The sequence below is a fragment of the Guillardia theta genome, assembly GCF_000315625.1.
Source record: "Guillardia theta CCMP2712 unplaced genomic scaffold GUITHscaffold_8, whole genome shotgun sequence".
Lineage (NCBI taxonomy): Eukaryota > Cryptophyceae > Pyrenomonadales > Geminigeraceae > Guillardia > Guillardia theta.
The window spans coordinates 1026211-1039461 of record NW_005434666.1 but is presented as its reverse complement, the minus strand read 5'-3'; the positions used below and the strand labels follow the sequence as shown (position 1 = coordinate 1039461).

The window sequence follows — 13251 nt, the reverse complement described above, 5'->3', positions numbered from 1 at the left end:
GTCCTTGTCAAACTTGACCCTTGTCAACCTCGACCACAATCAGCTCGCTGACATCCCCGAGTGCATCTTCTTCCTCTACTCCTTGGAAACTCTTCGGGTGGCTCATAACGAGCTGCGGGAGATCGACAGCGCCATATCACGCCTGACAAGCCTGAAGCTCCTCTCCCTCGACGAGAATCGCAGCCTCGAGTTCCTCCCTTCAGCTCTGGGCCTGCTGGAGTCGCTCGAGCAGTGTGACGTCAGCATGTGTCCTCTCCGCAGCCCTCCGATCTCCGTCGTCAATCTCGGCACGAAGAGGATGTTGAAGTATCTCCTCAACCTCGACAAGTCGCAGCGATCGGGCGAGCTGCTCCTCGACGGGTTCGACATGTTCTTCAGTGATCCAGACCTCTTCGACCCTCAGGCTCTCACCCTCGACAGCCTTCAGGTCCTCTCTGCAACGCAGAACAGGCTGAAAGATCTCGATCCCATGATAGGAATCACCTTCACGTCTCTTGTTGAGCTGCACTTGTCATCGAACTTCTTGAGAGACCTTCCTGGCACGATCAGCAACCTTGGCTCCCTCAAGGTCCTGCACGTGGATCAGAACGAGCTTCGTGAGATCAAGCCGTGGATCAGCTCTCTTGCCAGCCTGCAAGTCTTCTCTGCAGCTCAAAACCAGCTGGAGTTCATTGCCGAGACCGTAGGGGAGTTGTCATCATTGCAAACTTTTGATCTCACTGGCAACAAGCTAGTCGCCATTCCTCCTGAGGTCTCCAACATATCCAGCATGACCTCCCTCCAGCTCGACGGCAACCCCATCCGCTCTCCTCCTCCCGAGATCTGCGACAAAGGCTTCGGGTCGATCATGGACTATCTTCGAAGGTTATACCAAGGCATGCAGACGTGCAAGCTCCAGCTGACGAGCATGATGCTGACCAAGTTCCCGATCGAGGCCCAGCTATACCCCGAGCTCACAACTATCGACGTGGGTGACAACCTGATCGAGAGCCTCGACAAGAGCATCGGCAACCACCCGGCGTTACAAAACCTCCTCATCGCCCATAACCGTCTCAAAGGGATTCACCCCAACATCGACAAGCTGGTAGACCTACGTAAGTTGCATCTGCCGTTCAACCAGCTTTCCGACATCCCGTCAACCCTCAGCGACCTGCGCAACCTTGAGTACATCAACCTCGTTGAGAACAACTTCACAGAGATCTCTCCTTCAATCTGCAGGATCACAACCCTCCTAGACCTGAGGATCAGCCACAACAAGTTGGAACAAGTCTCCCCGAACATAGGCCAACTCCACCTCCTCCAGCGTCTCAATCTCGAGAACAACAACTTGGTCACTCTTCCTGACCTGTTTGGGAACATGTACAGTATCACTTTCCTCAACCTCGGCTCGAATCTCTTGGAGAAGCTTCCGGAGACGTTCTGGAACCTGACGCACCTGACAGTCCTTGACATTTCAAACAACAAACTCAACATGCTGCCGACCGGGTTGGGCATGTGCGAGAAGCTCAACAACTTTGAGTTCCATGACAACCCGTTCGGTTCGATCCCCCAGGAGATCGAGAGTGCTGGAGCAGGAGTCATGCTGCGGTACCTCAAGCAGCTCTTTCTCGCCTCTCCTCCTCCTGGAATGGAGGATGTACCAGGGATATGGGACGGCAAGACAAACAAGCTAATCTTGGAAGGGTTTCATCTCTTGCAGGTTTCTTCTTGTTAAAATCACTTGCTGACTGATTCGGGATGTTTTGTTGCCCACCATCACTCTATTCCTTGCGTATGCGTGTTTTGCTGCTGTTTCAAGTTTTGAACCCGTTTGAGCTTATTGATTGTTACCTTCAGATCCCGGCGTACGTGCTACGGATGAGTTATATTAATCATTTGTCTGTCTGTCGAAACGACATCTCAGAACTTCCTCCTGAGGTAAGAGAATGCTTCTCATTTTGTTTCTTCATTCTTTCATGCTTTGTTTTGAAACCTTCATCTTTCAGATCAGTTTGCTCCATAGACTGAAGCATCTTGACGTCGAGTCCAACTTGTTGCGCAGAGTATTCTCCTTTTCCTCCTCCTCCCACACCACAGCCACTTCTACCTCTTCCTCTTCTCCTACTCCCCTTTATTTTCCTCTGCTCCTCTTCTTCTCCCATCTCCTCACATCTCGCTTCACTCCTTGCTGATCATCTCTTACTCTTCAGCTTCCTCTGGAGCTCTGCCTGTGTCCGCTAGAAGAGCTCAAGTTGTCTCTCAACAATCTTGAAGATCCTCCGATCGAGGTCCGCGAGAAAGGTTGAATGTTGAACCAAGACACGCAAAGATGGTCATATACTTCATAGGCTGTCACGTTGTGTTGAAGTACCTCGGGGCCCAATATCACGGCAAGAGAGTGAGTCGGATAACCTTCTCACCACTATCAATACTTCTTCTTCTTCTTCTTCTTCTTCTTCTTCATCATCATCATCATCATCATCATCATCATCATCGTCATCACAATACAATCCTCCTCTTCCTCCTCCTCATGATATCAATCATGCCATCTGACATTTTCTGGCGCAGACTGGGATCCTCGACATGAAGAGTTGCTACATGTCTGCCCTCCCTCTTGCCATTCAGCAGCTTGCGGGCCCATCAATGCACACCATGGACTTGAGCGACAACTTGATGCAAGAGGTACGCTATGCTGCTCCTCCTGCTCCTCCTGCTCCTTGTTCTCCTCCTTGTTGTTTTTCTCCTCCGTCTCCGTGTTTGCCTCCTCCTCCTCCTCCGCTTCCTTTCAATTTGTCCCTCTCCTCTCCTCTCCTCTCCTCTCCTCTCCTCTCCTCTCCTCTCCTCTCCTATAATGCTTTGCTCACCTTCTCTGAAACATTGTCAGCTGCCGAATCTCCGGGATTTGAGCTTTACAAGGGATCTTCGGCTGGGAAGCAACAAGTTGACATCTTTACCTGAGAGCATCCGGCTCTTGACAAACCTTACATCCCTTCTCCTCCCTTCCAACCTCTTGTCCTCCCTTCCCTTCACCTTCGTCTACCTGGTACAACTCCTGTCTGTCACAGTTCGTATTTTCTCAACATGTGCGCAGACGAACCTTACATGTCTGAATCTGCGAGCAAACAAATTCGTCAACGTCCCATCGTCAGTTTGCACTCTGACGACAATCACATGGCTCGACTTTTCAGAGAACAACATCCTGGTGTTGGATTCGGATATCCGAAAGCTTGAAAACGTCAGGGAGCTCCATTTCTCGGACAACGGGTTGCAGGTCTTAAACATCAGGCCGTGTCTGTGTCTGACAGTACGATCAGGCCATTGCAGATGAAGTTTGTGATCTGTATCAGCTTGCAGTATTAGATGTATCGAACAATAATCTCACCGCACTCCCAGGTGAAACTCATTCTCAACAAATCTCGTGTAAACATGCCATACACAAATATCTTGGTCTGAATCTGCGAACGATGTACTGAGTGGAGAAATTTTCCTTGCAGGCCATGTTTGCACACCTGACAACATGGAGAAGCTTACAAACTTGAAATCTCTTGATGTTCGCGGCAACATGATCTCAGTCTTGCCTTCTGGCCTGGGGTTGTTGTCTTCCTCCCTTAAAGTGAGAACACCATTGTTTGTGAATCGATCTGTTGACCTGCTTGTTTGTTCAGGTCTTTCTCTATGATGAGTATGAACTCTCTCAACTACCATCAGAGGTGAAACAATGAAACTTGTTCGACAGCGTCCAGACTGAGTTCTTCGAACAAAGATCTTGAATGAAGGATCAACTGCTCTCTTGCGATACCTCGAGATATGTCATGCAACCCTCAAGACGAAATGTCTTGATCTTTCAGGTAATTTCTCCTACTGAACTCTTTTCCTTCCTTCTTCCTCGTTCATCACGTGTACCATCTGCCTTCTCGTTTCTCACATGACCAAAGACGTTTTCTAACATGAGTTCACATCCAATGACATCTTCTCGTTGGTCAATACCCCTTCTCTCATGATAATCTTCTTCACACTTTGACAATCTTCTTCATATCTTCTCTCTTTTCATCATCTCTCTTCTCATCCATCTACTTTCATCTTCCTCCTCATCTCTCTCTATCGCAGGAATGAACTTGCGTGCTGTTCCTCCTCATATCGGGCGAATGGCACATCTCGAGGAGCTCCGACTTGGCTCCAACCCCATCCACCAACTCCCTGACTGGATCGGCAACCTCCGAGCTCTCCGAGTCCTGCGTCTTGACAAAACCGGTCTTCCTCTCCTCTCCTTTCCTATCCCTCCACTCCACTCCTCTCCTCTCCTCTCCTATCCCTCTCCTCCCCTCCTCTCCTCTCCTCCCTCCTCTCCTCTCCTCTCCTCTCCTCTCCTCTCCTCTCCTCTCCTCTCCTCTCCTCTCCTATCCCTCTCCTCCCCTCCTCTCCTCTCCTCTCCCCTTCTCTCCTCTTTCCTCTCCTTTCTCCCCTCCTCTTTCCTCTCTCCTGCCCTCCCCTCCTCCCCCCTGCTCCCCTCCTCTCCTTCACTCTGACCTGTCTTCTGATTCTGTTGCCCTGCAGGCTTGCAGTCTCTTCCTTTCGGCCTCGCAGACTGCGCGTCCCTGCAGATGCTCGACTTGGATGACGTCATCCTCCTCTCGCCGCCGAAGCAGGTGAACCATCTGAGCAGAAAGATGAAAAGAAGGGGAGGAGGAGCAGGAGGAGCAGGAGGAGCAGGAGGAGGGTTCAGCATTTCTACGTTGTTGAAGATGTTCCAGATCCTTTCGAAGGGCGTTAGTATCGTCAAGGAATGGCTGGGAAGACTTCGAGAAGCCAGAGGAGGGGGAAGGTGATCCGCCTTAGCTAGCCTCTTCTCGTCCCTCTTGCATTGCACTGTATTGTGTTGTCTTGTTTCCTGTTCTCTTATATTCTTTGCTCTTCCCTTGTATTCTCTCTTCACTGCTCTGCTCTTCTCTTATCCCCTGGCAGGCTGGATCTCAGCAGTCTAGGGTTGGAGGATTGGCCGCCAGAGCTTGTGATGAATACCAAGGAAGGGCAGGTGAGGAGGAGGAGGAGGAGAGGAGAGACGACGATGAGCGTGACAGCTGGAGCAGTATGCGTCATTGAAGAGGCTCAACCTGCTCGACAACATCCTTACAGAGATGGTGAGACTTGAGAGCGATCGATGTCGTTGCGTCAAGAAGTTGTCTTCTTGTCTTGGTGTCTTGTTTGCTTGCAGAGCAATGTTGGTGTTGTCAAGATGTGCTTGTTGAAGTTTCTTTTGCAGCCTGTCGAAGTCTGCGATCTCACAACCCTGGTGGAGCTCATGGCGGGTTACAACCGGATGCTCTCAATCCACTCGAAGATCTGCGAGATGGTGAGATGAGAGCAGTAGGTTACAACTTGTAGAGTTGAGACATCTGATGATTGTTGAGATTGTTCTGGGAGATTTTATGATGCTGATTACTGTCTGACGAACAATTCTTCAGAAAATCTTGAAAGGCTTCATGTTCCTTTCAACCACCTCTCAGAGCTTCCGGATACAGTCTCGATCATTCAGGTGTGGAACATTGCGATGACGATTGTTGATAATTGCTGCTGCTGCTGCTGCTCCTCCTCCTCCTCCTCCTCCCTTTTACACTCCTCCTTACACTCTTCCTTCAGCAATAAGGAGGAATTGCTGTTGCTGTTGATGATGTTGTGTGATGGCTCTTTCTCACCCTCGTTTCAGTCGCTTCGGTTTGTCAATCTCGATGGAAACAATTTCAGAGAAATTCCAGCTTGTCTTTGTGTCATAACTGAGGTAAAACCCTGCAACACTTCAATTTCTGGATACACCATCCTTCCCCTGCTCCTGCTCCTGCTCCTGCTCCTGCTCCTGCTCCTGATGCTGCCGCTCCTGCTCCCGCTCCTCCTCACAGTCTCCTTCACTTCGACTTATCTTCTCCCCTACTCCTTTTCCACCCTCTCTCGCTGTCCTTTCCGGTCAATTTTCTCATTCTCCGCAACAGTTGCGGGATCTCCGCATGAATCAGAATCAGATCGCAGGACTCCCTCCTGCTCTCGCTCGGGTGATCTTGCCTCCCCTCCCAATCTCTTCCTCCGCTTCCCACCTCCTCTCCCTGCCCCTCCTCCTCCTCCTCCTCCTCCTCTTCACCCCTCTTGCTATCCTCCTCCCCGCTCTCACTCCTCTCTCTGTCCTCCTTCTCTTCCTCCTCTTCCTCACTCCCCTTCCCGCAGCTTGGAAAGCTTGAGGAACTCGAGCTCTCCTACAACGAGATCTCCGTCCTCCCCCGTGCCATCGGACAGAACACCAGGTGGGCCCGACTCCCTGCTCCTCTCCCCTGCCCTCTGCCTCCCCTTCTTCACTTCTCTCCTCCCTCTTCTCTTCGCTCGCACTTCTCTCCTCCCTCTTCTCTTCGCCCTCCTCCTGCCTGCCTCCTTCCCTCTCGTCCTATCTTCTCTTTCCTTCGTCTTGCTGCTGACAGCTTCGTCAGTCTCCGGCGACTCAAACTCTCCTACAACATGCTCGATACGGTCCCGCCGGACGTGGGGGCCTTGACGAAGCTGGAGGTGATGATGAGGACGAAGACGAGAATGATGATGATGACGATGTTGAGGAGGATGAGGAGTTAACGATGATGATGAGGAGGAGAGAGATGAGGGGTGGTGGTGGTGGTGGAGGTGGTGATGGTGATGATGATGATGAGGAGGAGGAGTGGATAAGGGAACACAAGGTGATGAATGACGATCGAGCAGGAACTTCATTTAACGCACAATCAACTTGCTGTTCTCCCGGCTGAACTCGGTGGGCCTTTTCTCCTCCCTCCCTCCCTCCCTCCCTTCCTCCTCGTTGCTCCTTTTTCCCTTTGCTCTCCTTCCCCTCTCCTTCCGCGCTCGCGCCTCCTCCATTAAGACTTCGCAGGGAAACTCCTTCCCCCCAAGGGATCACTGAAGAACCTGGTCGTCACCGCCAACTTCTTCAAGGTGACGGAGATCGCGAGCTGCCCGACATCTTTGACACTTGACTTGTACAGGCCCCTCTCAGCTCCATCATCACCAGAGGTTGCGCTGCAACGCTGAGATACCTGGGGGAGCAGTTGTAACATAGCGCATGTCCAAAGTCGAACTCTATTGTTTATGTGTTGCTTGTAAACTCGGCCCACGAGCCTCTTCAGTCGCCATGAATGGCCCTATGAAGACTCTTCTCGACACGCTTTTTCCTCCCTTCATCCTTCAAACGACCCACTATCGACCTCGTAAAGATTCCTCCTCCCCTGATATTCACTTTCCTATCCACCTTGTGGTATGCCGCCTGCTCCGACTTGTCGTACTGCATCATCGCCTTGCAGCCGTCATGCGGGAAGACGTGGATAGTTCTGGGGCTCTCGATGAAGACGCACATGTCACTTCTCCTCCCCCTCCCGTCCAGGACGTCAGGAGGAAGAGGGCTCATGACAGCGATCACTTCAAACACGGGATGTGATGGGCCGAACGTTTCTGTGCTTGATCCCGTTGCTCCGCCTCCCCTTTCTCCCTCCTCTTCGTCTGCTCTTGCTCTTACAGCTTCTCCTCTAGCTCCTTCTCCTCCACCTTCTCCTCCTGTTGGAAGACCAGCAGGGATCTCGACTACCCGCCATTCACCGCCATCGACTGCAGCCTCTCTTGTAACTGCCGTTGTTGCTCGTCCCCCTTGTGCTGGAGTGATCGCTCCTTCAATTGTGTTCGTCATCCCTGTTTGTGAGCTCATAACTTTCTGTGTTAGCTCATTGCATCCTGCTCCTGCTCCTGCTCCTGCTCCTGCTCCTGCTCCTGCTCCTGCTCCTGCTCCTGCTCCCGCTCCTGCTCCCGCTCCCGCTCCTGCTCCCGCTCCCGCTCCTGCTCCCGCTTCTGCTCCCGCTCCTGCGTCAACCCTTCGTCCCCTTCCATGTGCTCTACCCGCGCCTGCTCCTGTCCAGAAATCTCCGCCTGCTCCCGTTGCTTGCATTTTGACGCTCTTTCAAAATTCGGGGAAAAGTTTTATAGTACTAGAGTCTCCTACTAAAATACAGTAAACCGGGGGGGATTGTCGTGAGGAATGGAGGCATGGTGGTTGTTGGTGACAGCGATGGTGGCGATGGTGGCGATGGGAGGAGCGGAGGAGGTTCAGCTGCAGGTGAGCAGGAGGAAGAGACACACAAGGCATGAAGGACAGAAATTGCATGCCGTTTCTCTCTTGCTTCCTTTGAGTGCAAACCCCTACACGTTCCATTCTTTTCCTCCCCGTTGCGACCGGTCGCAGTGCGCGAGGGAGTGATGCTGGCGATCATACAGATCTTAGCGCCATGGGACGGGCAGGAACTTTACAGCATGGCTACCATCGCCACGAGGTTGACTTGTCCCTTTCTTTCTCCACTTCGTTCCAGTGATCCACTTCAAGCATTCGTATCTTGTTTGTTCCAAGTCCGGGAAGGATTCTTCGATGGGAGGTCAGCGATGTTTGATGCAGACCAGTATAACAGGATGAACGCATAGACCATGTCGTCGAGGTTGAATCCTTTCGGATATCTTGAATGGACTGCAAATCACATGTACATCGATGCGCAAGGTGATTTGTTCAGTTTTCGTCAATGCGATTGAAGTCCTAGAGGAGGCCAGGATACCATGGAGCTGAAAAACATGATCTTCGAGAAGGAAGAAGGAGACTACGAATTGATCTACAGGTCCGTAGAAGTATGTCCTTTACCGTCACGTGTAAATAGTGAGCGATCAGGATCTTTGACGGAGACGAAGTAGTAGCTATGAAGGTGCGAGGAGTCCGAGTTTCTCACTTACTGATTGCTTGCAAACAAGAGCATCGAGATACATGTCCATGCATTCCCAGAGTATCAAGGGTGGAAGCCAGCTCCTGTGAGGATGTCTCTGTGTTCCTTTCACGCCTGAGGCATCTTTTCAAGTTCACTGTGGGGAGAGACGGGCAATCGTTCTTGGGCGAGTACTCGCAAGGTTGATCATGTCTTTGTACTCTGCATGTCGTGCTTTGTTGATGGTGAGAAGATTTGACTTGTCTGCAGGAGTGGATGAGATGTATGGGAGTGAGGTGTTCCAGTCGACGGACAACTTGACATGGGGGGGTTGGTCATATCCATTGCGGAAATGCCTGCTGTGGTTGAACACAAGCAATGCCTTCTATTCCCTGAGAGGAGACGACACCCGTGTTGAGGACATTTTCGTCGGTTTCTCTGAGAATGTGTGAATGTTCTCTTTGAAAGCTCTTGTCTGACCGTGATCGTCCTGGTAGGGTTCGTCACCTGTACCTCTTCACCAGTTGGTTACAAGGAGATGTTTTCTATATCGGTGAGGGAGATTTTCCTCTCTCACTGCAGATGGTTGTTGAGATTGATCTCGCAATTTTGCCAGAGTTGTAGATGTCGCTGGAGATGGTGTCAAGGAATGTTCTAAGGACTTCACAACTGAATGTGAAGGCAGTGAGCAAAAGAGAGCCGCAATCCTCTCAGGTTTGCTTGGTTTATTGCAAGACCACATGTAAGGCTCAGTATCAGGTGTCGGTCCAATCAACAGTGTGAATCTACATGGGTTGTCTCAGTGGAATGTGAAGAAATTGATTCCAATCATTCTCAACAAGTTCAAGGCTATCTTTTCCGCTTTTGCCCCTCATTGTACTTGCAGGTTTTGTTTCGCTCGTAGAGAGAAGATGGATTTTCTTTTCTCCATAGCTACAACCGACATGGTGAATTTCGCAATTCTTCTTAGCATCATCAACATCATCAGCACCATCATCTTGACCTCGTTGACGATTTTGTAGCTTCCCGGTCGCAATGGTTACTTTCTGAAACCTCCGTCGATGAAAGTGAATTCTTGTAGCAAACATCAAGAATTTCTTTATAATCGCATTTCGAAGGTTGCTCTGAGCCATTACGAGACTGTTGTCTGGGCTGACATGGATGGTTACGGACCTTTTTCTCCTCGTAGACATGAGTAAGCAAACAAGACGAACAGAACTTTCATCCTACTTGTCGTTGCTATGTCGTTTTGTTCTATCGTCTCCTACTTGCTACATGGCTGCCATTGTTGATGTCTCCATCAAATTTGGTTGTCTAATTATTCCAACCTTGTTGTGGCTGTCATTGTTACGATCTTGATATTTGATTGATGGATGAATGATGGTTTTTAACTACTTAGCTCTCTTGATTTCTCTTTGTCTTCTCACTTCTTCTCAGCTAATTCTCTTGTTCTCTTTCCATGGCAGTCGAACTTGTGTCCCCTTCACTGACTGTTGGCCGCAATCAAAGAAATTCATCGCGGCGACATCTGCGGTAAATGTTCTTCTCAAGATTGCAGATCAGCGCAAATCAACACCATCTCGTATATTTCACTCCTCCCCTCCTCGTCTCGATCTCCACGCAAGAGATACACCTGACATCTCGCCGACAGTATCCTCCTCGCTTCTTGATAGCAGATTTCGTCATCATGCGGTGATTTTCCTTGCCCCTGCGACCTCCATGACTTTCAGCAGGAAAAGTCTCTTCATTGACCAGTTGCTCGATCATGCCTGGCAAGAAAGACATTCTACCGACCAAACCTCCCTCCAGGAACCCTTCCTCTCACCCACCTTTCCCTTGAACTCTTGTATCTCCTGCTCCTGCTCCTACCTCTTGTCTCTTGCCTCCCCCTGCTCGTACTCCCGCTCCTGCCCTTGCTTCTGCTCCTGCTCCTCCTTGTCTCCATCGTCTCATAGCAGCAGCAGGATGCCATCCTCACCGTGTTTGCTGCTCGGGGTCTCCTCAACTACCGCGGCGAATGTTCGCGTGTCGACTCAAAGCAGGATCAATGCTGGAAGGATGCGATAGGGGAGCAGGTTACCGCTAGCCTCTGCCTGCATTCCCTCGCCTCCTTCTCCCTCCTCCAACAGCTCCTCACATCCCCTGCTCTGCTCTGCTCTGCTCTGCTCTGCTCTGCTCTGCTCTGCTCTGCTCTGCTCTTCTCCTGCTACCCTCCATCGTCTTCCCTCGCCCCCCCTTGTCTCCTGTCGTTCCTCTGCCCTTCTTTTTGTCTTCTTGATCGGTGCAAACAGGACCTCGACATGTCTGCTGTGGAGGAGGTGGACATTTCTGCCTCCTGGTGTGCGTCAGGTCAGCACAACAACATCATCCTCTCCTGCCCTTGTCTTCCGCATCTTGTTGGCAACAAGCGAGATTGGTGCATCTCCGACTTGGATCGGATGAAGATCAAGAGGTCATCATCATCATCATCATCATCATCATCTCCTCCTGCTCCTGCTCCTGCTCCTGCTCCTGCTCCTGCTCCTGCTCCTGCTCCTGCTCCTGCTCCTGCTCCTGCTCCTGCTCCTGCTCCTCCTCCTCCTCCTCTCTGCTCCTGCTCCTGCTCCTGCTCCTCCTGCTCCTCCTGCTCCTCCTGCTCCTCCTGCTCTGCTTTTAGCCCTCTTCTCTCCCCTTCGCTATAATTCTTTGCATGACTTTGACGCAGCGATGGGCTCGAAGATTTCTCTCCTTGCTCGCAAACCCGGTCCATTCTCCTCCATCTCTCCCCCTCGTCTCTCCTCGACCTCCTCTCTCTCTCTCGTCTCTTCTTGTATCCTCCCCTCTTCTTATCTTCTCCGACTCGCTGGCTCCTCGCCATAACGCCAACTAGATGCATGGAGAAAGAGACTCTGTTTGTTCATTTCGGGAGTTGGCAGGTTTGAACCATGATGATGAGGAGGATGAGTTTGCTGATGCTGATGAAAAGGATGCTGCTACTGCTTATGATGATGATGATGATGATGATGATGATGGTGATGGTGATGTCAACGACGAGGATGAAATGGCATGTAAGGAGAGGACTGAAATGTTTTATTCAGTTTCTGCAGCGCGAAGATGAGATTTCTCGTTTCACTCCCTGGTGCCCCTGTTCTTCATTCTCCTCCTCCTCCTCCTCCTCCTCCTCCTCCTCCTCCTCCTCCCTCCTTCCTTCGCTTCTTCCCTCCTCGCAGACCTCTCTTGTCTGTCTATCCTTTCATCTGATGATTTCCTTCAGGGTCTGTCAGGGCGTTTGAATTCACGCACCTCCTCCTTCTCCTTCTCCTCCTCCTCCTCCTCCATTATTCTTCCTCCTCTATTCCTCCTCCTCTATTCTTCCCATTCCCCTTGTCTCTCTTGTCTCTTCTTCCTCTTCCTCGTCAAGTCTTCCTTCTCCACCTCGCCTCCTCGGCAGCTTTAAGTCACCTCAAAGGCAATTCCCACTCCTCTTGCACCACAGCAGAAGGGGGAGGAGGAGGATGTAGCAAAAGAGGAAGCTTTTCGTCCGATTGCCTTCCCTGCCAAGAGTGTAAATTGTAAATTAACAGCACGAATTTAAAGTTAGAGACCTGAAACAAGATTTCATCACTCCCCACCACCTTCTCCTCCTCTTCCTCCTCCTCCTCCTCCTCCTCCTGCGTCTTTCCCGCGTCCCACGTGGGTCTCCACATGCTCTCGGGATGCATCCACACGTAGTTGGTGATCGAGTTCGGCTCAGAAAAGGAGCAGCCGTTCATCGCTCCCTGCCCCAGCATCAGTGAGTGGGGCAGAGGAGATTGAGAGTGAGAAAGAGGGATGAAGGGGATCGAGAAGGAGGAGGGGGAAGAGAACGAGAGAGCGCGCGAGAAGGAGCAGAAGGAAGAACGAAGCAGGAGAAGTTGGGAAGGAACACCAAAGGGCAGCAAGGAGTGAGAGAAAGGCAGGGAGGTTCAAGGAAGGGGGTGGGAATGTGGAGGAGCAGAGGGATGAAAGAAGCAGGAGGAGGAAGGGAAGGTCAACGATGCTTCAACCTCGAAATCCCAGTGAGCCGCTTCTTGAAGTTGCCACCAGAGGTCTTGGGAGTGGATCCAGTCCTCTTTGTTGTTTCGTTGGTGAAAGGAAGAGAAAGTCTTCTGATGGCTGCATGACTGCCTGATGAAGTTGTTCCTGTTGTTCATCCATTCTTGCTCCATCTCCTGTGCAAGCTGGGAGGCAAACGACTGGCCAAAAGCGGACAGAAATCTTCTCAGAACAAAGACGACCTCCTGGAGTTCACATCGCGTCACCTTGTGTTCGTGGCAGAGCAGGCGAGCATGTCCGAGCCCTTGGACTTTTACGCTGAAAGCGGATGAAATCTCAGACGATTACTGGATTCAGCAAACAGAATACGTTGCTTGCTTGTGACATCCGGTCTTCCTACGTGAGCGAAATGGTAAGCAATTGTGCTATTCCTTCCCGCATACTCTATCCTCCCCTGTCCTGCCTCCCCTTCCCCTCCCTCATCCTTCCTCCTCCCCCCCCC

The 13251-nt window shown here is 51.1% G+C and overlaps 4 protein-coding genes across 4 annotated transcripts in view; 3 read left to right on the top strand and 1 right to left on the bottom strand.

Moving 5' to 3' along the window:
- Window positions 1-910: 910 nt before the first annotated feature.
- Window positions 911-1714, top strand: GUITHDRAFT_65065 (hypothetical protein; the record flags this gene model as incomplete). The annotated part of the gene is made up of 1 exon (XM_005839647.1): window positions 911-1714. One exon carries the CDS (start codon window positions 911-913, stop codon window positions 1712-1714), a length of 804 nt encoding a protein of 267 aa, XP_005839704.1.
- A 2374-nt stretch (window positions 1715-4088) lies between these two features.
- On the top strand, window positions 4089-7058 carry GUITHDRAFT_101875 (hypothetical protein; the record flags this gene model as incomplete). The annotated part of the gene is made up of 14 exons (XM_005839646.1): window positions 4089-4230; window positions 4534-4625; window positions 4731-4801; window positions 4942-5011; window positions 5067-5117; window positions 5192-5329; window positions 5442-5512; window positions 5617-5755; window positions 5964-6023; window positions 6193-6269; window positions 6450-6525; window positions 6712-6760; window positions 6878-6939; window positions 6990-7058. 14 exons carry the CDS (start codon window positions 4089-4091, stop codon window positions 7056-7058), a joined length of 1167 nt encoding a protein of 388 aa, XP_005839703.1.
- A 1537-nt stretch (window positions 7059-8595) lies between these two features.
- Window positions 8596-9187, top strand: GUITHDRAFT_133743 (hypothetical protein; the record flags this gene model as incomplete). The annotated part of the gene is made up of 4 exons (XM_005839645.1): window positions 8596-8654; window positions 8705-8738; window positions 8889-8937; window positions 9006-9187. The coding sequence occupies 4 exons, from the start codon at window positions 8596-8598 to the stop codon at window positions 9185-9187; spliced, it is 324 nt and encodes a 107-aa protein (XP_005839702.1).
- Window positions 9188-12172: 2985 nt separating this feature from the next.
- The window catches only part of GUITHDRAFT_133742 (hypothetical protein), a gene marked incomplete at both ends in the record, with an annotated part of 2305 nt that continues 1226 nt past the window's right edge, over window positions 12173-13251 (bottom strand). The window contains 4 exons of the mRNA XM_005839644.1: window positions 12173-12268; window positions 12350-12493; window positions 12761-12994; window positions 13016-13067. Coding sequence (XP_005839701.1) covers window positions 12173-12268; window positions 12350-12493; window positions 12761-12994; window positions 13016-13067 — 526 coding nt within the window. The remainder of the gene's footprint in view (window positions 12269-12349; window positions 12494-12760; window positions 12995-13015; window positions 13068-13251) is intronic.